Below are 26,500 nucleotides of genomic sequence, written 5' to 3'. Positions count from 1 at the left end.
GTTACAGACAGCAAGCCACATCAAATCAATTTTATCAGCATTTCTTACAATTGTTAATAAGATCATTAATTAGCTGGATGAACTTTCTGACAGAACATTCAACTCATGAACTGCGGCAAATGGTGACGGGGCAAATACGGAGGATTTGTCTAGGGTGTCCTATTTAATAAATTATTATCTATAATCTAATCTTGCATTTCATGCCACTTATTGAAGCTTTGCTTGTCATCAACATACCTTTTATATGTGCAATGGATGATTTTATCATTATACCAATAATAAAATGAAACAAACACCTCTGAATGGGACTTTGAAAAGGAATTTTCTTGGTTAACAGAAATCTTGGCTTTATGGGTTGTTTGACAAATTTACAAAATTGCAACATTTGTTAGAAAATATATGCAAATTATAGCAAAGAAAATCTATTTAGACCTATTTTCAAACTTTCATCAATATATGAGGCAAAAAAGTATTACAGTATAAATTAAACAATAGGGAAAAATAATAAAAACTGTAAGACAACACGGCTGTAAAAATGTGCATGGAAGGGAAAAATTTACTTTTGGTTGGCAGAACAAGATTTAGGCAAGGGCTGTTCTATTCAGGCAACACAGGAAGCCTGTTGTAAGATTAGATCAACTGAGAAAAAGCAGCTGTTGACTGGTCATAACTCATAACCTGACTGAAGCAAAGACAAGTATTTAACTTCACACAAGAGAATTTATACAGTTAAGTGATATAACTGTGCTTCTAAGTTCATTTCCTAGTGACAAGTAAGAATATAAAAATAATATAAAACTTTAAAGTACTTGAATTTCTGAGAAAAAACTTTGACTCCAGTGTTTTGCATTAAACTAAGTTCAACTAAGTAATTGTATTTTAAACAAAGGTTGTATTAAAGATAAGTGTTGTCATAATACATAAGGTATAATTATGGCAGCCACTCCTGTGGACATATTAGGATTAAAATATCCATTGTGTAAAGAACTTATAGATAAACTCTCAAACAAATGTCAAAAAAGAACCAAAGATTTAATGACAAAATGGCCAAAGGAAAGGACATTTTATGTATGTTTGTCTGAGGAAATGGAAACGTTGATAAAAAATTACAAAACTAATGAGAAAAAAATGAGAGAAGCAAAAAGAGAAAGGGAGAGAGAAGTGCTAGCATTGTTCAAAACAGTAGGAGAAAATTATCTGAAAAATGTAAGACAAGCTAGAAAAATATTGAAGGATGCAGAAAAAGAGATAAGTAAAAAAGGAGACGAGGCACTTGTCAAACCACCTCCATATGTGCCCTCAGAAGGTCAGTTCCCAATACTCAAGGGAACTGTATAGGTTATTGGAAACTCAGAAGCGAAGACCAGGAGACTTGGTTGTATAAGTGGTGGTGTAGTGGTCTAAGCACATAACTGGTAATCTGGTAATCAGAAGGTTGCTGGTTTGATCCCCACAGTCACCACCATTGTGTCCTTGAGCAAGACACTTAACTCCAGGTTGCTCCGGGGGGATTGTCCCTGTAATAAGTGCTCTGTATAATACATTGGTACTCAGAAGGTTGCTGGTTTGATCCCCACAGTCACCACCATTGTGTCCTTGAGCAAGACACTTAACTCCAGGTTGCTCCGGGGGGATTGTCCCTGTAATAAGTGCTCTGTATAATACATTGGTACTCAGAAGGTTGCTGGTTTGATCCCCACAGTCACCACCATTGTGTCCTTGAGTAAGGCACTTAACTCCAGGTTGCTCCGGGGGGATTGTCCCTGTAATAAGTGCTCTGTATAATACATTGGTACTCAGAAGGTTGCTGGTTTGATCCCCACAGTCACCACCATTGTGTCCTTGAGTAAGACACTTAACTCCAGATTGCTCCGGGGGGATTGTCCTTGTAATAAGGATAAAAATGGATAAAAAGCGTCTGCCAAATGCATAAATGTAAATGTAAATGTATATTCAGCAGGATTCTTTATTGAGAACACGAGCTGTCGGTAGCTGCAGTCATCAAGTCTGACTAAGGGAACTTTACATTGTAGTTTATATACATTTAGAGGGCAGTGCTTAGAAATGGAGACAAAGCACCTAGGTGACGACCTTAAAGCATGCAAATGAAGTATACAGGTTAAGGAACCTGCCCTAGACTCTAGAGTGTTACCAATCCTAATCCAATCAGCCTAACTATTCAGATGCATAGATGCTAATCCAATCAGCCTAACTATTCAACGACTGGGGCTGGGGTTCCAGGAGCCATTAAAGACAAAGGGTGAGATTCTCAGTAATCTGACTCATTTAACTTACAATAGAGAGAACAGGACTGGCAGGAATCTCTTGCTGGAAAACTCTGTTTAACAGCTGATGGAATCATCATCTATACCTCAAATGCTAAATGCTATGTCACTCTACTTTCTCAGTTTATATACGATTGTATTGAACCTAGATTTAACATTTTATACATTTGTAATACAACAGTATAAGTGGGACTACCCACGTACAATTTATTTGTATAGCTGTATGTCCACCAACAGACTAACTGCCCATTCATTTGACTGTAAGTGGGACTACCCACGTACAATTTATTTGCATTGGCTGAAATAATCACTTGGTGGTCAGTGGGATTTTTATGTTTTGAAGGATGCACTATGTTCAGGGGGAGTCACCTAAATGTGATTATATATCATGTATTTGATCCTTGAGTTATAAAAATGCAGTCCACCTAGTGATGATTTCAGCCAATGCAAATAAATTGCACGTGGGCAGTCCCACTTCCAGTCAAAGTAATGGGCTAAAAAGATAGATAGACAGACAGACAGACAGACAAACATCATATAGATAGATACATACATACAGTACATAGACATATTGGACATATTGAGAACTGCACTGTGCAAAAGTGCTAAAAAGTGGATTTCTTAACACAGAATCACAGACAGGGATAGCTGAGATCCCACATACAATTTGTCCCATTAAATTGATTGGAAGTGGGACTACCCACATGCAATTTATTTGCATTGGCTAAAATCATCACTTTTTGGACAGATTTTCTTGAAACTCACAACATAGAAAGAGGAGGCTTGGAGAAGAACAGAAACAGAGGTTTCAGCACACTAAGTCTGTCCAGAGCTGAGATCTGAGAGGGAGTCGAAAATTTCGCACAAAAATACTAAAAGGGTTTTTGCGTGAAATTTTCGACATCCTCCGATCTTCTTGAAACTCACAACATAGAAAGAGGAGGCTGAGATTAAGCTTCCTAAATCAATCCAGAGCTGAGATCTGGACATACCACCAACAATTTATCCCATTCACAGAAATAAAGGTTTCGTGGTCAGTTCATTTTTTATGTTTTGAAGGGCTTAGGTTGATCAGGGGGCTTCACTGAGTCACATAAATGTGATTTTAAGTCATACATTTTATCCAGGAGTTAAAAAAATGACATCCACCAAGTGATGATTTTGGCCCATTAAATTGATTGGAAGTGGGTCTACCCACATACAATTTATTTACATTGGCTGAAATCATCACTTGGTGAACTTCATTTTTATAACTCCAGGATAACATTTATGACATATAATCACATTTAGGTGACTCAGTGAAGCCCCCTGATCAACCTAAGCCCTTCAAAACATAAAAGTTTCACTGACCACGAAACCTTTATTTCTGTGAATGGGATAAATTGTTGGTGGTATGTCCAGATCTCAGCTCTGGATAGACTTAGGAAGCTGAAACCTGTTCTTCTGTACAGAATACACAATACAACATGTTTATGCAACTTACAACTCATAAACATGCATCATTTGCTTAAAAAAATGAAAGTGTCCATAAGCAATTTGTTCTATGGATACTCAACAGCAGGTTTATGGGCTATTCATTTGAAACACTTAGAGTAACATTTACATGCAATTTTATTGACAAAATCCCTTTGGCAGCACTCAGAATACAACATACAACAAGTTGATGCAACTATCAACTCATAAACATGCACAATTAGCTTAAGTGTGAGACTCAAAGGTCAATTATTAATCATTATCATTGTAATACACTTATAGTTGGAGAACCATTGCAACCATTGAAAATGGAGAAGGGGTGAGGGACTCCAGATAAAATCCTATACATGCAATTGAGTTTGGAGTGAAGACTTAAAAAATGTCCCACGAGCCATGCATTTGGCACCATTCAAACAAATTGGAAGTGGGCACTTCCTGTATGATTCAGTGAAAAAAGCCTTGAATCATATGCCAGCAACTTCAGCCGTCGAGTACTCCTTACTGGGGCCTTCAGATACAACATGAATTCATGTCATTACATGTTTAAAGTACTTGTTAAGCAAGATAAGCAAAAATATTCCTGAAAAATTATTGTCACATTACTCTCACAGGTCAGCCAATTAAGCACTTAACAAAGTCATTCAGACTTGAACCTTTTCACAGTGTCTAAGGGGCCCCTGAGAAGCTACAGATTTCAATTTGGAGCCATTTGGACCTTTCCAAGTCATGTCCACAGACCCACTGTGAAAATGAATGGTAAAAATGGTAAGTGGGATTGCTCTTCCCAATGTCTTAAAGACCGGTGACATGTCAAGGGCCCCTTATCGACATACTAAGAGGACTAAGGCCTAGGGTGCAAAAAAGTATTTTTCATTATTTTCATAGGAATCAATGAGACAAGCTTCATTTTAGGCCTGTGTGCAACAGTACATTCATCGGAGCCTTTAATACTTAGCAATCCCCCAAGGCTTCCAACTCTAGGACCTGACTCGGGGGCCCTTAACAATCGAATATCTGAAATCTCGCGGACCGGGAGTTTCAAGAGCCTGCAACCTTTTGACCCCTCTTTTCCAGACGTCCCACTATCCCTTTGAATCAATGCATTTTTCACAACGTTTTCGAGGACAACGTCCCTAAATGGGCCAAATGAATGGAAAATAAGGTCAAAAGGTCACAAAACTCACGGACGCTATCTAGGGCACTCTGACGATACGCATATGTCAATTTCAAGTCGTTCGGACCTTTCGGAGCCCCGTCCACCAACCCGTTGCAGACAATGAATGAGACAAATTGCACGTGGACTTTTTCTAGAAAGTTCCTCAGGGCCCCAAACTTCACGTGCTGGTAGTCCGGGGCCCCTAGTGTGTCATATTAAAAGCGCAAGTCTCTAGAATGAAAAAATGTTTTTTTACTTGAATGCGAGAATCAACCTCACAGGCCTTTTGCTCTCAAAGCCAGAAAGAGCCTCTTGCATGTGCAAAGTCATTTGGGTGTTAATTTAATGTCTAGAGCTGAAAGAGTGCATTCACAAAATGTCTAGAACTTCCAAATTTTAGGCACTGATTCGGGGCTCCAGAATCCCAAATTTGGAAGTCCTGCAACCTTTTGGCTTCTTTTTACAGACGATCGAATATCTGAAATTTCAAGGTTCTGCGACCTTCGGCACCTCCTTTTCTAGACGTCCCACTTGCCCATTGAACCAATGCAATTCTACAGCGGTTTCGTGGACAGGGTTTAGTTTGATGCACAGACCTGGGGGCTTTGAATGCTTCATTGTTGGGCCCTCAGAAACAACATATTAAAAAGGTGTGTCCCTCAGAGTTAAGGAAGTACTTTAAAAAAAATCAAGAAAAATATTAGAGGAAAATTATTGTCACATTACACTCATTAGTCAGCCATTTAAGGACTTAATGAAGTCATTGGGACTTGAAACTTTGCACACTGACTAGGGGGGTCCCTGTGAAGTTACTGATATCAATTTGGAGTCGTTTGGAGCTTTCGGAGCTGTGTCCATGGTCCCGCTGTTAAAAGTAATTGTACAAAAGGAGAGTGGGACGTGTTCTAACTTTGCAACCTGAGCTCCAACGGACCCCAAATTTCACACAGTGACACGTCAAAAGCCCCTTATAGACATACTAAGAGGACTAAGGTCTAGGATGGAAAAAAGTATTTTTCATTATTTTCAACAGATCTCTCTGCCTGTCACAGGAATCAATGAGACAGGCTGCATTTTAGGCCTGTGTGCAACATTACATTCATCAGAGGCTTTAATACTTAGCAAGCCCCCAGGGCCTCCAAAATGTAGGACCTGACTCGGGGGCCCCTGAAAAGCTACTGTTGTCAATTTGGAGTCGTTTGGACCTTTCGGGGTCATGTACACGGACCCGCTGTGTAAATACAAGGTACAAATTGTATGTGGGATATGCTCTAACTTTGCTCCCTGAGCTCCAACGGAGCCGAAATTTCACTCGGTTGCACACCTGGTGCCCCCCATCACAGTTTGACTGGACATTCTGGGTCACACAAATCATGTCTTACTGCCTGATGGTATATGGTTGGGGTATTCTGAAATCCCTGTGGCAACCGTGTGCACTGGTATTGCTCATAGTCAACTGTGAAAGTTAACCATGTCTGGCTGTCAGAGTGTAAGGGTACAGAAAAGAATCCATTAGACATATCGATTACTGAAAAAACCTTACAATCTAATGGTAAGATATTACAAATTGTAGATGGATCTGCTACTAGGGGGGTGATTTTATCAATGTGTTTATTGGCTACTCTGTAGTCTGTGGTGAGTCTCCATGTCCCATTAGATTTCTTGATGGGCTATATGGGTGAGTTACAGGGACTGTTGGTTTTAACTAGCACTCCTTGCGTCAGCAACTTTTCTACAATAGGTTTGATTCCCTGTATAGCTTCCTTACTGATCGGATACTGTTTGGTAACCGGAGGTGGAGTTCCAGTCAATTTGAGTGTCAAAAACCCGCAATCATCCTTGTCTTTAGCCCAAATTGGATGATTCTGTAAGAAAGCATACTCTGGAGGGGTTGTGTTGTTGGTAGAAACTTGTGCTGAGGAAATTTTTATGCTAGCAGATTCTGAGGACATGTCTAAAGTTAGATGTACTTGTCTCAGGAGATCCATGCCTAAAATTGCACCTGTATTTAATGGAGCACAGAGCAATTTTGTAGTCAGAGTTTTCGGGCCTAATTGTACCTCTATGGGCAGGGTTTCATACAAAACAGAATCTTCACCTATTACGCCAGTTAAAGAAAGTTTGGTTTTCTTGTACGGGATGTCTAAACTTTTAGCCAATTTTGTAGGAATTACTGTAATTTCTGCACCTGTATCAAGCAAAAAAATCAATCTCTTTCTCTTGTATGCTACCTTTCACAAAAATTATTTTGTCATTGTGATGGATTACAGGGGAAAGGTAGCTACTCACAGCCCCAACAATTAGTTTTTTTCCTGTTCTTGTTGTGCTCTTAGAAGAGCCAGAGCGAGCTGTCCCAAAGTTTCAGTGGACACTGGCGGAACTACTTCAGGGTTGTAGGCGGTCTGAGAAGGAGCAGAATTATGCATAGTATTTCTTTTACTATCTTGCAACTTCTTCCTGCACCCTTTCTCCCAATGTCCTAATTTTCCACAGTAGTTGCATTTGCCTTCTCTTTTAGGCCATCCATTGTCTTGATTCATTGTGTTAAACGTAGCTGCTGCTACTCTACATTTGGCCTTAACATCAGCATCTCTTTCCCATGTAGCTAACCTGTATAGGTTACTTCTAAGAGTTCTGTTAGACCAAGTTAGATCTAGGAATGGCAAGGCTCTTCTGAACTCAGCTACAAGGCCATCTGACCTAGAGCCCGAAGCCATTTGTTTTGAGAATAATGGCTGGCTGATGAAGTTATTGGCTGGCTAGCCGGCTCAGCCAAAACCTAAATGGCTGCTGCAGCCGCCAAACTTTTCATAGCTGCAAATGGCTGAAGCTGCCACTTCATGTCTACAGATGTCTATGTTATCCTGATTTACTAGATCTCAATATTTCCAAGCAATGCATGGCTTACAATATATTTCTACAAAATGCAATACTGTGATGAGAGGGTGACGGCAGAGATCGTGGAGAAGTATGTTGATTAAGAACGCAAACTTTTGTTGAATTTATGAGAAATCTACAGACGCAAACAGACAAAGTGTAGTAAAATAAAGACCTAAATGTGTATTTCGGACTTTTTTTCACCACAAGTCTGAAAGAAGACATGTTATTGAAGACAAATACCCAAAAATCTCAAAATTGACCAGTAAAAAAAACAATGTTTTTGCCTGCCGTGTCTCGCCTTAATATAAACACACACTGTTATCAGTAATATTTTGGACAAGGTTTTGCACATTTCACTTCAATGTACACTGAAGCATGCGTCATGAATTAGCAATGTGGAAACGGTGGTTTGTTACTGCAGTAATATCACGTTCAGTGCTATAAATCTCTCCGTTCCAGAATATTTGGTTCATAACATCAATCTTTGATTCAGGTGTTTGTGCTACCGTGCCCTGAAGATTTAACAAAAGTCTGGGTAGGCCTAAGTTAAGAAAAAATAAAGTAAGTAGGAATTAGGAAAGTATGTGAGACGTGAGATCAAAATTACCTTGCTTGCTTCTTTCCGCCATTTCACCTCAGTGCGAGAAAAACATGCATCGCTTCTTCTGTACGGAAAACGAGCAATTTTAATTGGTCGTCAATTCACTGTGAGTCTGTGTATCGTAGCAACGAGCACAAGACTGCGCTGTTATGAATCCAGTGGGAAAATAGATCTCGTGTGTGTATGTCTCTATGTGATAGAATTATTATTTGATGCAAATAATTCTAGCCGGCTCAGCCAAACTTTATCAGATGGCGGCTCAATTTGGCTTACGAAATTATTGGCTGGCGGCGGCTGAAATTCTGAATGGCGCAAATGGCCTGGCGGTGGCTTCGGGGTCTAATCTGACCAGATGCGGACTAGGGGTCCCTTGTCATCTAACACACTTTCAGAATCATCAACTATTCCACTGACAAAAGCTCAAAAACCAAGAGAAGGAGCTGCAGAAAAAACGAACTCAGTTACAGCTTGAAGAACTGACACATAAAAATAAGAAAAAGATTCAAGCTACAGTAAAGAAAGAAGAATCAGAGCAAATGACAATAATGGCTCCTGTAAATGCTCCAACACCAACCATGCAGCTGAATCCACTTACAGCAATCCCTACAAGTACACACCAGGTCCCTGCGCCCATCATCAATGTTTATGCTCAACAACCAGAGATGATGGGATGGAAAAGAAAACCATCGCAAGGGGAACAGAGAGGAAGAGGAAAACCTAAAAGATTTCCTCCAAGAGGATGCTGGGGATCTGGACAAAGTGCACATAACAAAGATGAATGCCCCATAAATCCATGGCAACTACCACCTTAGGTTGGAGGGGGGGGGAGAGGCAGCAGCCCTTTCGAGGTCCACCTCAAGGTCCAGTAAACCCTTGGGGAGGTCCAAATCAAGGATATTAGGGATGCCCAGAGAATCCTACAGGGGAGAGTTAGCTTCCAATTTTAACAACCAATGCTGCTCACGAACCTATGCTGCAGGTTAAAATAGAGGGAAAAATCATACCCATGCTAGTAGACACAGGAGCAGTTTACACATGTGTAAATTCAAAGTATGCCTCACATCTCCCCTGGTCTGGAAAATTTGCAAAGACAGTAGGATTCTCGGGACAAATGCAGCAAATTCCAATGACCCCTCCAGTTTGTCTACAAACTAAAAACAAAACTTCAACCATACCTATCCTGGTATCACATCAGACACCAGTTAATTTATTAGGAAGAGATGCATTGTGTAAAATGGAACTTCAAATTTGGTGTTCTCCAGACGGAGTGTATATAGACTTACAGGGAATAGAAACTCAAATGATGATTTCTGAGCCAAGAGCAAATGTGTACTGGATAGGACAGATACAAAACGACATGAGACAAATAATAAATCAATGGGGAAAATTCATTGAAGCACAGATTTCTGAAGCACAGGTGCCAAAATCAGAATTTCACTGTACAATGATATATGATCCTGAGAGAGATGCAGAAATAGAAAATAAATGGCAGGAAGGAACTAAAGGACAAAAAATCTAAATGACCTCACAATACATCATAATAGGTAAACAGGGAGCAGCTTTGAGTATAACAGAGAATTAATTTGTAAGAAATTGGTTCAATGTAGTAGATTCGGCTCAATATGTATCCTTATATGTAGGGGAAAATTGGGAAGCAAAAGATTTGGGGCCAATGATGAAAGCTAAACAGTGCCAATGGGAAACAACAGTGAATCCATTGATTTTCCATTCTGCTGACAAAAAATACATACACATTTTGTGTGGGACTTCATTGATGGGTACTCCTCAGGAAGTAGTCATCAATAAAGAAAATACAAACGCAGATGATAACAAACAAATCGATAGAGACTATTGATGCTGAACTACTTAAAGAATTGGAGCATCAGGTACCAAATGAGTTATGGTCTCAGCATGACACAGATGTAGGACTGGTAATTTTAGCCAGTCCAATAAGAATACGACTTAAGCCAGGTGCACGTCTGCCAAGAAAATCGCAGTACCCTTTGCGGCCTGAAACAGGCATTAAAGACACTATAGATGGTCTAGTAAAAGCAGGAGTATTAGTGGAAACAAACAGTTACTGTAATACTCCAATTTTTCCAGTAATCAAAGCAAACAAATCCAAGTGGCAAGTATATTACGCATATGAAAAAGCATCTAGATTAACCATGGGAAACCCAGTAACCATTCATACACATCACAAAATTGTGGAGCTAATAGAACAAGGAAAATTTGTTCTGACTCAAGCCCGCATTCTAGCATATTCATCACTATTTACATATCCAGATATTACAATAAAGCGATGCAATACAGTCATTCCTGCTGAATTGATTCCATTGGCTTATGAAGGTGAGCCACATGACTGTGTGGCTAATTCATTGGCATTTACTAGACTACGACCAGATCTTGAATCTACCCCAATCTAGGATGCAGAAGTCACTTACTTTGTGGATCGTTCTAATTTTAGAGACTATATGGGAACTCATACAGGATATTCAGTAATAAAGAAAAACATGGATGAATTTGTACCTGTAATCTCCCAGCATTGTGTACTACCTTGCTCTTCTCAATTAGCAGAATTGAAAGCTCTCACAACTGCATGTCAATTAGCAAAGGGACAAACAGCAAATATTTTCACTGATTCAGCTTATGCTCATGGTGTATGTCATCTGTTTGGAGCAGTATGGAAACAGAGAGGTTTCAAAAAGAGTGATGGAACTCCCATTCAACATACTGAACATATAGGTCAATTAATTTCTGCTATAATGCTACCAAAACGATTGGCTGTTATCAAATGTCAAGCTCATAAAAAAGGAAATGACTTTGTCATTAAAGGTAACAACATAGTGGATTTTGAATCTTAGAAGGCATCAGGTTTTCAAGTAGCAGTATTAGCTCCAGTAGTTTTGATAGAACCACAACCTCAATTGGATGATGTTATTCTAATTCAACAACAAGCAGATCCATATGAACAATCCATGTGGAATCAAAGAGGAGCTAAGAAAGACACCAAAAATATCTGGCGTTCACATGAAGGACAGATCGTCGCACCAACCACACTTTTAAATGTCCTTATTCCAGATTTGCATGGTTTTGACCATTGCGCCAGGGGAGAAGTGATAAGGAAAATTAAACAGCAAGGATATTGGTCTCCATACTTACATGCAATGGTAGACGAATTTCTGTCCACATGTGAAGTCTGTGCCAAAAACAATGTTAGGAAAGGAACAGCAACACCAATAGGCCACATACCAATACCAGAAGGACCATTCAAGCACCTGGTGATGGATTATGTGGACATGATAAAGTGAGTACAAGGAAAAAGGTATATGCTTGTGGTAATAGACAGATTTAGCAGATAGGTAGAAGCAATACCATCAGCAGATGAGGGAGCAGGAACATTAATACAATTTATAACAAGAGAAGTAATCCCTAGATTTGGAATACCATCAGAAATAAGCTCAGATAATGGGTCAGCATTCATTCAAAAAACTGTAAAACAAGTATTGCAACAATTGAGAATAAAACAGAGGCTAGGCTGTGTTTATCACCCACAATCTCAGGGGATGGTTGAAAAGGTAAATGGTAGCCTCAAGGGCAAACTTAGCAAAATATGTGAAAGTACTAAACTTAACTGGATTGATGCTTTACCTCTTGACCTAATGAGCTGTCGCATGCAAACTAACAGAAGTACACACTTAACACCGCAAGAGATTTTAACGGTTCGACCCATGCCTGTGCCATATGTAGAGGTCCCTACAAAGGACTGCCTCTGGAGCAATTGCAAATGGAACTCAGATCTTATATGAAGAAAATAACCGCAATACATAAAGCTATCTATTTACAGGAAAAGAGAAAAGAGCCTGAAGTAGAGACAGAGAAATCTTGTCCAGTCGTTCCAGGTGACCAAGTCTATTTGAGAGTATTCAGAAGAAAGTGGAATGAGCCCAGGAGAGAGGGACCTTACAAAGTGGTGACAGCTACTCCAACAGCAGTCCAAGTGGAAGGAAGTACCACCTGGTATAATCTGAACCACTTTACAAGGGTACCCAGAGTAAGTAAGGAAGGAGAAGAAGAGAAACTTGAACCAGACGATACGAAAGAAAGTGTGGTAAGACCAGAGACGCAGAATGAAGAAGTACAGAATGTCAAAAGCTCCGAAAGAGTTGCACAGGGAGCGGAGCAAAGCAGAGAAGATCAAGAAAGTGGTAGGAATGAGTCCAATAGCATGTGTGATGATCATCATATACCTATTACATCTGGCAATGCAAGCTCAAGCTACAGCCAACACCACTACTCAGGAAGTCCACCAGCCTTTCCTACAATTGATTTTTCAGCCCTCAGTCAAACCCAGCAGCAACTCAATAATAACTCAAACAGATCAAGAATCAAATATAAAACAAAATATATCAAAACAACGTAGAAACATTGAAAATAATGTCAGTAGTTATGGAAAAATTAGGAAATTAGTTTATGGGAATTATTATTAGGTTATGGGAAACAGCGCAAAATAATGAATGGTATGAATGGGAAAATTTACAGCAAAAGAGATAGGTATGGAAAATTGCCTACTGTGCTCCAAATCACCTCTAAATAAGGTAACAGTAATTCCAAATCAACATGACTATCAAAAATGTGCCAACTTTAATAGAAACATTTGTCATTTAAGAAAGCATCTTAGACCATACTGCCCAGCTGAATGTTTGGCATTTTTGGGATATTCTATTCTTAAGGATCAATTCAATAAACCACATTGGGGAGATTGGTGTAGATATGGGGATATAAAAGAGAACATTAAAATAAAAAAAGGAAAGGTAGAAATCCCAAAATGGTATGACATAGATTATAGCAAAGACTATGAAGTGTTATAGTAAACCTGAAGGAATTCATGATTTGGGAGAATTTACGGGAAGATGTGCTACTATTTGGAACTTAGACAAAACAAATGCTTGGCAATCAGATGTACCTGTAAGAGCCCCAGTACTTCCAGCACAAGGATTGAGAAAGGGAATAAAAATATATCAAGAAGAGTGTGAAAATCAAACTATAGCATTACCGTCAATAGAGTTATATGAAGATCAAACAATAGTGGTGGCAGATTTTTTCTGGGTCTGTGGAAAAGTACAACTTATGGCCTCCTTACCACTAGGAAGGCTCTTAATTGGTTACTGGCAAATAAAGGGGGTGTATGTGTTATGCTTGGTGATCAATTTTGTACTTTTATACCAAATAATACCACTCTGGGAGGAACATTTAATGAAGTCATGGTTAAATTAAAAAAAACGTAAGAACCGAAGTTAAATCACATGCTGGAAGAGATAATCAAATGTGGGATTGGTTTGATTTAAAGTTAGGAGCATTGGGAGCATGGTTTGTTAAATTGGGAATGTTTTGGGAATTGCAATAGTGATAGGAGTGTTAGTATTCTGTTATATGCTTCCTTTATTAAGGTCACTAGTCATCAAAGCCATGGATAAACAAATGGAAATGCTAAGATATCAAGATAATGGGAAAGTGAATTTGGAGGGTAACCAAAGTATATATCACCAGGATTGGCTTCATAAACTAAATGGGAATTCACAAACATTGGATGAGGGTTCAAGTATCTCAAATGAGGATGAAGAAGATGAATAAAGATGAACCACACCCTGGGTGTAAGTGCTAGCCTAACCCCTCCCCAAAGCGTGACCCTCTACGATGCGCAAAGTATCTGGGTTGAAGATGTCTACACTAAAGCAAGAACTCTTGACATTATAATGAATATTAGTTTTATATTTGATATAGTCTACATAACTGTGATATCCACATGCAAGGTTGAACCAATTGCTCGCTCATGCTTAAAATAATTTTGTAGGTTTTATTTCTTGGATTAATATGGGGACAGAATCTTTTACTCTATTCTTAATCAAAGTTGAGTAGAGATGTTTGGTTCTGTGATCTCCAACGGAGTGCGGTGGCATAATCTGGTCATTGGTAGTGAAGCTGTGTGACATAATTTAGTCATTAGTTAGCATAACTAAGGCGACTGAATTGTGAAACTGCACTCTGAGGAAAGAAAGTGGAAATGTGACTTCTGAAAGTCACAGAGGGGGGATATGTGGGATATTTTTATCAAGTTAAATATAAATTAATGAAGTGTAATCAAACGTAAATATAGCCATTTATGTCTGTTTTAAATATATAATTGTTTCTGTTGGTCATATGTGTTTTTTGTGTATGTGAGTGGGTCAGCAAAAAGTCTGGGAATGGAATCTCGGAGATTCATGGACACTCACGCATAAATGGCTTGCAGATGTTTCCTATTTACTTCTTTTGAAGCTAAAGAAGATATATGATGAGGCCCCCTCTCAGTAAAGCGTTTTTACATATTGTGAAAATCGCTCACAGGATGTAACTGAAGCCTTCTGGTTTAAAGATAAAGAAGATCGGTTGGGGCCCCAAAGATGTTTTTCTGCTCAAAACACGATAGAAACAGGATATGGTTTATTTTAGCCACGCCTTGTGAGACCTATGTAAGCAGGTGCAAACTCAAAACACATCAGTTGCTCTGCAGATTGACTCGGCTTTGTTTGTTACTAATAATAAAGTATAATTTTCTGGCATCAAAACCTAAGAATTTGAGAGTGATTCTTCACAGAATGGGAGAAACCACAACAGGAGCGGGGCTGGGAGAAGGAGAATGGTAAGGATCGACACCTGTGAGAAATTATCTCGTACAGCTGTTCTGTGTTTCTATGTTAGAGTTGGAGGGAGATAAAAAGGGTGTCCAGACTGCCGGAGTGAAGAGAGAGAGAGATGCACGACTTGATTGTGCACTCATTCATTTAATCCAGGATGGACTTCAAAGCCTGTGGTCATTAATCTTACAGTTCAAACAAAATCGATGTTTAAACACTGACCCTGAACACTTACTTACTTTAATGATTTTAAACCATGACTTTAACTATACATAAGTAATATTTACTTTATATTCATGATGTTAGCCAGAGGGGAACTGGCCCCCACAGTGAGCCTGTTTTCTCCCAAGGTTATTTCTCTCCATTAATCAACATTTTATGGAGTTTTGTGTTCCTTCAGTCGCCTTCAGCTGCTCACTGGGGTTATTAATAAAATGATCATTTAATTACTTATTTTTAAACACGATAAACAATCATATTTTATCTAATTACACAATGATGATTCATCGACATTATAGACATTATAGTTTTATCATCTGTTAATGCCTGATCTTCTGTAAAACTTCTTTGAAACGATGTGTGTTGTGAAAGACATTATACAAATAAAATTGACTTGACTAAGGTGTGGAAGAGGTCAACTCCCTGTTGGCGGTCCTCCTGTCATTGCTGACTGGGGAAGCCCAACTCACGGCCCATCTACCTTCGGTCAACATTCGGTTCAGCATCACTAGCGCTTCCGTCACTGACGTATTCTCCCGACAGCTATGTGACGCCTGCCGAATGTGGATACTGGCTGAAGATTCTGATGCCGATGAGCTACTTGATCTGGTGGTACTAGAACAATTCATTGCCCGGCTACCAAAAGGGACAGCGGAGCGTGTCCAGTGCCACCGACCAGAATCGCTGGATGGGGCGGTCCAGCTGGCTGAGGACCATATTGGAGCATATTTGGAGACCTCTTCTTCTCTCTCTCTCTCCTCCCTCCCTCTCTCCTCCCCCTCATCCTTGTCCTATTCCCCAGAAACAGGGAATTCCTACCCTAAAACTGGTTCCCCGGTTCCGTGGGTTGTTCATCCTGCCATTTTCCCCCTAATCAACTCCACAGGCTGGTGAATCTGCTGCCGTGGGTATGACCGTAAGTTCTGGGCCAGTCTGCTGGAGCTGCGGGAAACCTGGGTATTTCCAAGACTGATGCCTCACGATGGAGGTGGAGACATTGGTCCGTTCCCCTATGCACCTCAGGCTACCCCCATTTGAGCAGAAGTATTCTGGATACCTGTGAGCATTAAGGTGGGTACAAATCAAGCCTTGGTGGATTCAGGTTGTAATCAAACCTCCATTCACCAATGCTTGGTTCAATCCAAGGCTTTGGACACAAGCTGGCAGATGAAGGTAAGGTGTGTGCATGGGAATATTCATGATTACTCCTTAGTGCCCGTCACTTCAATTAAAAAGAATAAGGCTCCTAGGGCAAAAGCATAGAGGCGGCGGTTACTCTCTGTCACACCCATCCACTAATATTGGCCATGAATTGGCCAGAATTTACAACTTTATTGAGGGGAATTTGTGTGGATGTTTGTGTTGGGTGCAATTCGCAGGCTGGGGAGGTGGTGCCAGGGCGGTCTACTTAAGCTCCACATGGATAACCCATGGCTTCCCCTGCCCTTAGAAGATTTCCCTGCAGGGGATTATCCTCTGGAGCAGATGCGAGATGAGACCCTTAGGCATGCCTTTGACCAAGTGAAAATGATTGATGGTCAAAGCCTCCAGCCAGATATAGCACTCTCATACCCTTATTTTGGGTCTCATCAGCAAGAACGATGAGTCAGCATGAAGCGAGGAAGTGCAGCGGCTAACGGACTGGTATAGAGCCAGTGTTTTGAATATGGACAAAACAAAAGCGATGGTTGTTGACTTTAGGAGAGCACAGAGTGACCACTCTCCGCTGAACATCAACGGCTCCTCTGTGGAGATCGTCAAGAGCACCAAATTCCTTGGTGTTCACCTGGCGGAGAACCTCACCTGGTCCCTCAACACCAGCTCTAAGAAAGCCCAGCAGCATCTCTACTTTCTTCGAAGGCTGAGGAAAGCACATCTCCCAACCCCCATCCTCACTACATTCTATAGAGGGACTATTGAGAGCATCCTGAGCAGCTGCATCACTGCCTGGTTTGGGACTTGCACCGTTTCGGACCGCAAAGCCCTGCAGAGGATAGTGAGGACAGCTGAGAAGACCATCGGGGTCTCTCTTCCCTCCATCAAAGACATTTACAAAAAACACTGCATCCACAAAGCCACCAGCATTGCACACAATTGCACGTGCACTTTATAGAGGTATTTTATTTAGTCTGTGTAGTCTCATGTGGTTCTGTGTTTGTCCTATGTTGTTTTATGTAGCACCATGGTCCTGGAGAATGTTGTCTCGTTTCGCTGTGTACTGTACTAGCTGTATATGGCTGAACGACAATAAAAACTACTCGACTGATTTTTTTATTAGTAAGGATCAGTTGTATCGAGTGATGCAGGACGCTCAGACAAAGGAGGACACAACCCAATTGTTAATACCAAAGATCTGTTGGGAAATGCTATTCCTGACGGCTCATCATAATCTTATTGGCTTGGCATTCGCGGTGATGTTCACAGGTGGTGTGCCATATGCCATGAACGTCAGAAGTTGGTGAATCTGTCAGGCCACACCAAAAGCGCCTTTGCGCACTCTTCCATTGATTGAGGTCCCTTAGAATTGGCATGGAACTCATTGGGCCATTAGAGCGGGCGGCTTTCTCCCGTCTCTGCACGGCAGTGCAGCTTTGCCCCTGGGTGCTTCGACAGCACAGTTAAAAGAGTTATTTCCTCTAAAGGAGCAAATACACAGCTGGCGTTGAACGTCCTTTTCAGGACACGTCTTTATAAAGATGCCCTTCTGCCCCTATGTAGTTCCTGGATGCGGTAGAGTGCTCTCCGCTCCTGTCTCGTGTGTCTGGGCAGTGATCACACTGAGGCAGCATTTGTGGATGGCTCATGTTCTCACTGTGAATACATGCGGTCACGGCTCCAGCCGGCCCCACATCGCTCCTTCCCACAGGATTGAGGACGACGTGGCTGGCGATGTAGTCGATCTGGGGATGGCAGCGGGCTCGGATCCGCTGGGTATGTTCCCGCGAACCACTTGCCCTCCAGTACGCTCGTTGACTTCCGTCCGGGCTCCAGGCAACAGCGGCTCACCTCACAGCCTATCCTCTTGAGCCTCCAGAGCCGGATGAGCTCGCCGCTGCATCGGAGAGCGGTCCGGCATCTGACGCAGATGACTCGACTGGGCTGCCGCCTTCGGGCCAGCATGCCCAGTCTGAGGCTGACGCCCAGATGTCCGACATGCTTGCCCGTGCTGCCATCAGCGTGGGGCTGGACTGGAACCCTCCGTCCTCCCCACAGCCTTTGCGGCTGGAAGATTAATTCCTCAGGTCTGCGAGGCGCTCACAGGGCCGGGAAGAAAAGTCCCCACTTCGGGGGCATCCGCTTTACCGCAGTACACGGCGAACATGCCAAATCCCTGCGTGCGGAAATCGCAACTCTCTTACTCAAAGATGCGATAGAGCCTGTCCCTCCAACTGAGATGAAGTAGGGTTTCTACAGCCCTTATACATCGTACCCAAGAAAGGCGGCGTACGCTCCCGCCACATATAACAACTTGCCGTCGTCTCCTCCTTTGGACTCAAGTTGCTGCATGCCAATCACATCCAGGGCAACCTCAACGTGGTGGCGGACACGCTATCACAACAACGCTTGCCCAGCAGAGAGTGGAGGCTTTACCCCCAGTCGGTTCGGCAAGGCTCAGGTAGACCTGTTCGCCTCCCGAGAGACCTCCCACTGTCTGCTCTGGTACACCCTAACGTAGGCTCCCCTCGGGGCAGACGCGCTGGCACGCAGCTTGCCCACAGGCTGCGCAAGTACGCATTTCCCCCAGTGAGCCTTCTTACACAGGTGCTGTGCAAGGTCAGGGATGTCACTCTAGTGGCACCATATTGGCCACTCGGATTTGGTTCTCGGATCTCATACTCCTCGCGACAGCCCTTCCCTGGCGAATTCCCCTGAGGAAGGACCTTCTTTCTCAGGGAGAGGGCACACATGTAGATCTAGCTGATCTACTACCTGCCATCGTAGACACGATCAACCAAGCCCAAGCTCCCTCTACCAGGCAACTTTACACCCTGAAGTGGGGTTGTTCAATAATTGGTGTTCCTCCTGGGCTGAAGACCCACAGAGGTGCGCAGTTAGGTCAGTGCTCTCATTCCTGCAGGAGAGGTTGGCTGTCCCCCTCCACCTTGAAGGTGTATGTAGCCGCTATCGCAGCCCACCATGACACAGTAGGTCATAAATGTTAAACGAATCACAAAAATAATCAGGCAAATTAATAAACTTTTGTCTATTTTCGCCATTTTGAACTGAAAATAGACCACTATGTGACGTGACTGATGTAATGTAGCCTAATAATTAATTTACTGTCATTGTGAGGGGACAAGACACATTAACCAGGGTACCCGCAGGATCTTAAAAGCATTGAACAGTAATCTCAAATTAAGGCCTTAAAAGCCTTGGATTTGGTATACAAAGTCTTGGATTTCGTTACAAAGGTATTATATATTTTTTGCCTTTACTAGGATTAAGTTCATACCATAACAAAATTAACTGTTACTAATGCAGGCTAATTAAAAATTCATGCAACGTTGAGTGCATCCCGCACTCCACGTCATAGCAGAAAGCGCGAACGTGTGCGCACCGTTACTATGGTTACTAGGCAAGTGAATTGCAGAACAAGATAGTAGCCAAGCGTAGTTTGTCGTCTGAAGTGGGAACGTTTCAGTTTAATGCCAGAATTCAATCATTTAAACCCCAAATCAGAGCTTTACTGTTAAAAGAACATGTTTTCTACCCGGTCTTTTCAATAGTATCTGGCAATCATGCGCGCGCGCTCTCTAACGCAAGAAGCGCGGATGATCTGAAAACACAGACGAGCTGGAGTTCAGCAATCTTCATTTGAGATTGTCAATTTAATTTGAAGTGTCATTCAGTCGGCCTGTGTTCTGTCACGAGCCGCTTGCGCTGTTTGTGCGAACAAAATGCAGGCTGATATCCCAGCAGTGTTTTTTAATGTTGATGCAATGTTTCCTGAATATCCACACGATTTCAAATGTGACATTGATTTTATACAACAGTTAAAAAACAAAACAAAAGGGTAGCATTAAGTGATTTACTACATTTAAAACAGTATAGTCAGGCTTATTGCTCTATTTTGCAATGAAATCTGTGGCTTTGAACGAATTGTGAGATTCAATGAATGACTCGATGACTCACAGATAAAGACAATGAGTTACCGCCACCTACTGGCGATTTTAATATACTTTTTTATTATATAAAAGTATATTATTTATATATATTTATATAATACTTTTATTAATATTAAACGATTTTAACATTGCCTATTTATTGAACATTGTTTTATTTAAGGCATTATGTATTTTTTTAAAGGTATTACAAAGGTAAAATATGAAATGGGAAAATTGATTAAAGGGAGCAAATATTGTCCCTTAATGAAAAAGGTGACAGTCTAAGTGGAAGAGGGGTACGGCACTCTAAAAAATTGGAGAACCACGGAACTAAGGAAAAGGGATATGTACAATTGCACAAGTGCCAAATACACCCCCCACCACCACCATCTACCACCTTAACTAACACATTTTCTGCGGGAAACCCTGCTCTGAGCCAAATAACAAAGAACAATGCATCTATGTGTACTTCTGCAGTTAATCCAGGATGAACTACAAAGACTTTTAGTCATTCATCTTACAATAGATGCCTGCATTAGACTATATGTTCTGTAAAAGTGCTTCATGACTGGTTTGGTTTCAGAACACATATTTGACATTGGCCAAAACACATTAAGTCTATTTATTTTGCTTTTGCATGATTGCAAAGTTAGTAGCATTCGATTATTTGCATTAAACATTGTTTATCCAGAACTGACCTGAGACCCACCAGTCTAGAATCACTGCTGTAAATAAATCGAATTTTCCTATTTTTACATTTTCGTCACCCGTAAAAGCTTTGCTGCCATCATCTGGACATCAGCTGGAAGTGCAAGCTGGCCTGTGATGAGAGAGCCGTCTACAAGACATTAGAGAGTAACCTGATGCTCCCAACAAAGAGACAGTTCACCCCAAAATTCTGTCATCATATACTCACCTTCATACTTTTCTAAACCTCTGTAACATTCTTCCATGGAAAACAAAAGATGATGTTAGGCTGTATGTTAGTTCTCGGTCACATTCACTTTGGTTGCATGTTACAATGAAAGTGAATGGTGACTGAGAACTAACATTTTGATTTTATATAAAAATAAAAAAATGAGCTAAAGCCACAAAAAAAAAAAAAGACTGTTCACCCGAATTATGAGGCAACACAGCCAATGTGATGAAATTCAGTGTTGTGAAATGGTTTTGATTCCCTTTGTTCTGTAATTCCTGCGAATGCATCTGCATTATGTCAAATGAGTAGGATAGCAGAAAACCCAGTTTTGTCATGATAAGGTGGAACAATCAATCAATAATCATCTTTTTCTGCATCTACTGAAATACTAAAGCATGCAAGCAGTGGATACTTAATCCCATAATGCCACAGAAGGTGTTTTTGTGGATAAATTCGACCTGTTTTAAACATTTGGTAAAATAATTAGCTTTTTTTTTACTAGTGTGTTAAACATAAAAAAATGGGGTTCTGTGTATCTCAGTGAGTATTGACGCTGACTAGCACACCTGGAGTCGCGAGTTCAAATCCAGGATGTGCTGAGTGACTCCAGCCAGATCTCCTTAGCAACCAAATTGGCCCAGTTGCTAGGGAGGGTAGAGTCACATGGGGTAACCTCCTCGTGGTGGTGATTAGTGGTTCTCGCTCTCAGTGGTGCGTGTGATGAGTTGTGTGTGAGTATGTGTGTGTGTGGATCGTGGAGAGTCACTAGTTGATATAATGTGTCTTCTAACAATGTCCAACAGTGTGTGTATTTAATGTCTTTCAGATAACATGCTTTTGTTGTGCTAAGGCTAATTAATAGTTAATTAACAGGTAATTACCTCTAAATCTGAGGCCATGGTTCTCAGCAGGAAACCGATGGAGTGCGTACTCCAGGTGGGGAAGGAGGTATTGCCCCAAGTGAAGGAGTTCAGGTACCTCGGGGTCTTGTTCACGAGTGAGGGGACAATGGAGCGGGAGGTTGGCTGGAGAATCGGGGCAGTGGGGGTGGTATTGCCCTCGCTCTATCGCACCGTTGTCATGAAAAGAGAGCTGAGCCGAAAACGCCTCGGAGTCCCCCAGTCAGAGCTGGTTAATGTGGCTCGGGATAGGGAAGTTTGGGGCCCCCTGTGAAGCAGCTGCCCCCGCGACCCGACTTCGGATAAGCGGTTGAAGATGGATGATGGATAATAGGTAATTCATAGTTAATTAACAGTTAATTCATAGTTAATTAACACTTAATTCATAGTTAATTAACAGTTAATTAACACTTAATTCATAGTTAATTAATAGTTAATTAATACTTAATTAACACTTAATTCATAGTTAATTAACACTTTATTCATAGTTAATTAACACTTTATTCATAGTTAATTAACACTTTATTCATAGTTAATTAACAGTTAATTAACACTTAAATAACACTTAATTAACATTTAATTAACACTTAATTCATAGTTAATTAACAGTTAATTAACACTTCATTCATAGTTAATTCACAGTTAATTAATAGCTTATTAACAGCTCATTAATTATAGCTAGTCAGAGGACAATGCAACACTGTAGATGATGTATAAACTCACACCTGCTTTTCTTACTCACACTTTCTCATAAAACACACTCTGAAAGGTGTTTATTAGCATTTTAACTCACATTATCCGATCAGAATGCTCCATTATGTAACGATGCATTGAAGTTATAAAACTGTACAACCTTTCTTTCCCCAAGCAGTCAGACTGTTGAACACTTGATCTATCAGGATCAATTATCAGCACTGCACTTTATTCAGCTATAATCTCACACTGGACTGTCAACATATTCTCCTCAATATACTACTTCATATATATATATATATTTCATATACTCCTTACTTATTGTATTGTGTATTCTATTTTGTGTGTATTGTTTACTGTGCATTGTATATAATTATTGTGTTGTGTAAGTATGTGTACATTTGATATGTATATTGTTTTGTGTAAGTATGTGTACATTTGATATGTATATTGTTTTGTGTAAGTATGTTGTTTATTGTAATTGGTATATGTCTCGTCACTGTCATGACTGCTATGTTGCTCGGAACTGCACACAAGACTTTCACCTACTGTTGCACTTGTGTACATGGTAGTGTGACAATAAAGTGATTTGATTTTAAATATCGAAATAAATGATGTTCCCTTTAAATAAATGACCCATCCTGAAGAGCACAAAAGACACATGACACAGTGGCAGATATAGATATGTATTTATATGTTTCATTTTCATACCAGATAAATAAAAAGTTAACACAATCTGGTCACCATTATTGTCGAGTCCTTCCGATAATAACGACCAAATTAACACATGATTGTCACAAAGTCCAATGAATAAATTATCTGGTGAACTTCAGCTATTTACAGTATCAACATAAAGATCACAGGAACAAGCTTTGGGTCTCTGACGGGACGTTTCAGCGTGTGGATCATTTATTTCAGCAGTTTTTTCAATCTTGTGAGATGGCGACAAAACACGTTAATATGAGCGCTCTGACGGCCACGTATGATTTCACTGGACATGCCAAGAATTAATAGAAGTACAAAAACAAACATTTAAAAGCGATGATATAAAATATACAAATCCACGTGACGGCGCATTCCACACAGACGTGATGCGATCATACGATGGGCAAAAAAGACGTTTGAGAAGTGGATGAAAAGACGACTGCGCTGAAACTCGTGACAGATGAATACTGGAGTGTTGATACGAGCACACAGAGGCGAGGAGACGAGTGCGGGACACACAGAGGCGAGGAGACGAGTGCGGGACACACAGAGGCGAGGAGACGAGTGCGGGACACACAGAGGCGAGGAGACGAGTGCGGGACACACAGAGGCGAGGAGACGAGTGCGGGACACACAGAGGCGAGGAGACGAGTGCGGGACACACAGAGTTTATCTGGGAGAGTCTCGTCCGCTCCGGAGAAACAGAACGAGCGTCTCGGATACGCTGGATTCAGCAGCTCTCCTCCAGCACGGTCCGCTCCAGTTTCAAACATTCAGGTGTTTTAGTGTCCAGGGATTTGGAGGAGGTCAGGGGTCAATAATAAGAGGGAGCAGCTTCCACACAATTTACCCAGAATTCAAGTATTCCAGCGCCACTTCATAACAGAACTTATACTGATCCTGAAAGGGACAAACACAGAAACCAGCAGGTGTCAGAATTAAAACACAAGAAATGTGCACAAATGACATAATGTCTAATTAATAGTTAATTAAGCATTTATTATTAATGAATGACTGGTTAATTAACAGTTAATTAATAGTTAATTAAGCATTTATTATTAATGAATGACTGGTTAATTAACAGTTAATTAATAGTTAATTAAGAATCTATTATTAATGAATGACTGGTTAATTAACAGCTAATTAACAGTTAATTAAGCATTTATTATTAATGAATGACTGGTTAAGTAACAGTTAATTAATAATTTATTATTAATGAATGACTGGTTAATTAACAGTTAATTAAGCATTTATTATTAATGAATGACTGGTTAAGTAACAGTTAATTAACAGTTAATTAAGCATTTATTATTAATGAATGACTGGTTAATTAACAGTTAATTAAGAATTTATTATTAATGAATGACTGGTTAATTAACAGTTAATTAAGCATTTATTATTAATGAATGACTGGTTAAGTAACAGTTAATTAATAGTTAATTAAGCATTTATTATTAATGAATGACTGGTTAAGTAACAGCTAATTAACAGTTAATTAAGCATTTATTATTAATGAATGACTGGTTAATTAACAGTTAATTAACAGTTAATTAAGCATTTATTATTAATGAATGACTGGTTAAGTAACAGTTAATTAATAGTTAATTAAGCATTTATTATTAATGAATGACTGGTTAAGTAACAGCTAATTAACAGTTAATTAAGCATTTATTATTAATGAATGACTGGTTAATTAACCGTTAATTAAGAATTTATTATTAATGAATGACTGATTGACTTTTGAATTAATGAATGACTTTTCTAATGGATTCTCATAGTTTAGTAACTGTTAATTAATAGTTAATTAAGCATTACTTAATAACTAATTAATTATAGCTAACATTATATGTATCCTAAATACACACAATTAAATAATATTTTTTAAATAGATGATTTTTAATAATAATAATAATAATAATAATATTCTTTTTTAATTCACATTTTAAATACTTTTCTATTTCTTTGATTTAGTTTAATATGTTTTTGTTTATTTCATTCTTTGTTTAGATTATCATTCATTTAAACATGGAATTATGTGTATTTTTCTAATGGATTCTCATAGTTTAATAACAGTTAATTAATAGTTAATTAAGCATTACTTAATAACTAATTACCAGTTAATTAATCATTAATTAACTGTTAATTAAGCATTACTTAACTATTTAACAGTTAATTAATATTTAATTAATAATTAATTTATTATAGTTAACATTTTATGTATCCTAAATGCACACAATTAAATAATATTTTTAAAATAGATGATTTTTAATAATAATAATATCTATTTTTTAATTCACATTTTAAATACTGTTCTATTTCTTTGATTTAGTTTAATATGTTTTTGTTTATTTCACTCTTTGTTCAGATTATCATTAATTTAAACATTCAAGATGAACAGTTTGTTATTAGTACGTTTAACTTCAGTGATGTCATAAAATATGATTTATTAGTTTTTTCGGGGAAATGTTGTCTCAATAAGTCACATGACTGGATTTGTTAAACAGAGAACAAATATCAAAGCTGGAGTCTTCAGACGTTTCTAACGATATTTAGTTCGTCAAGATGATTTAAATGTTGTGACGATACAAAAGAAATGTAGAAAACAAAGATAATTGTCTCACCAGTAGATCCACCATGTTGGGTTTGTTGTTTCTCAGTGTTTTAACAGCATGAAAGACGTCAACCGAGTGCTGGTGTCGCAACATCTCACACACGATACTGATCGCACAAAACGTCCCGCTGCGACCGCCCCCGTTACTGCACACACACACACACACACACACACATTATGAGGACTTTCCATAGACATAATTATTTTTATAATGACTATATAAAACGATATATTCTATCCCCTAAACCCAGTCCTCACAGAAACCTCTATGCATTTT

The 26,500-nt window shown here is 39.7% G+C and overlaps 2 protein-coding genes across 15 annotated transcripts in view; one reads left to right on the top strand and one right to left on the bottom strand.

Moving 5' to 3' along the window:
• Positions 1–26,500, top strand: part of LOC127635186 (keratin-associated protein 5-1-like) — a 505,876-nt gene that overhangs the window by 132,120 nt on the left and 347,256 nt on the right. The window lies entirely within an intron of this gene.
• The window catches only part of LOC127635170 (receptor-type tyrosine-protein phosphatase mu-like), a 270,709-nt gene continuing 267,793 nt past the window's right edge, over positions 23,585–26,500 (bottom strand). For all 11 annotated transcript variants that reach the window (XM_052115012.1, XM_052115014.1, XM_052115018.1 and 8 more), the window contains 2 exons: positions 26,234–26,369; positions 23,585–24,512 (listed from right to left, as the gene is read on the bottom strand). In XM_052115012.1, the coding sequence (XP_051970972.1) occupies positions 24,459–24,512; positions 26,234–26,369 (190 nt within the window). In that variant the 3' untranslated portion in view covers positions 23,585–24,458. The remainder of the gene's footprint in view (positions 24,513–26,233; positions 26,370–26,500) is intronic.

The sequence above is a fragment of the Xyrauchen texanus genome, chromosome 42 (assembly GCF_025860055.1).
Source record: "Xyrauchen texanus isolate HMW12.3.18 chromosome 42, RBS_HiC_50CHRs, whole genome shotgun sequence".
Classification (NCBI taxonomy): Eukaryota; Metazoa; Chordata; class Actinopteri; order Cypriniformes; family Catostomidae; genus Xyrauchen; species Xyrauchen texanus.
Note: the sequence above shows the minus strand (reverse complement) of the source record. Positions and strands in the feature narration are given on the sequence as shown.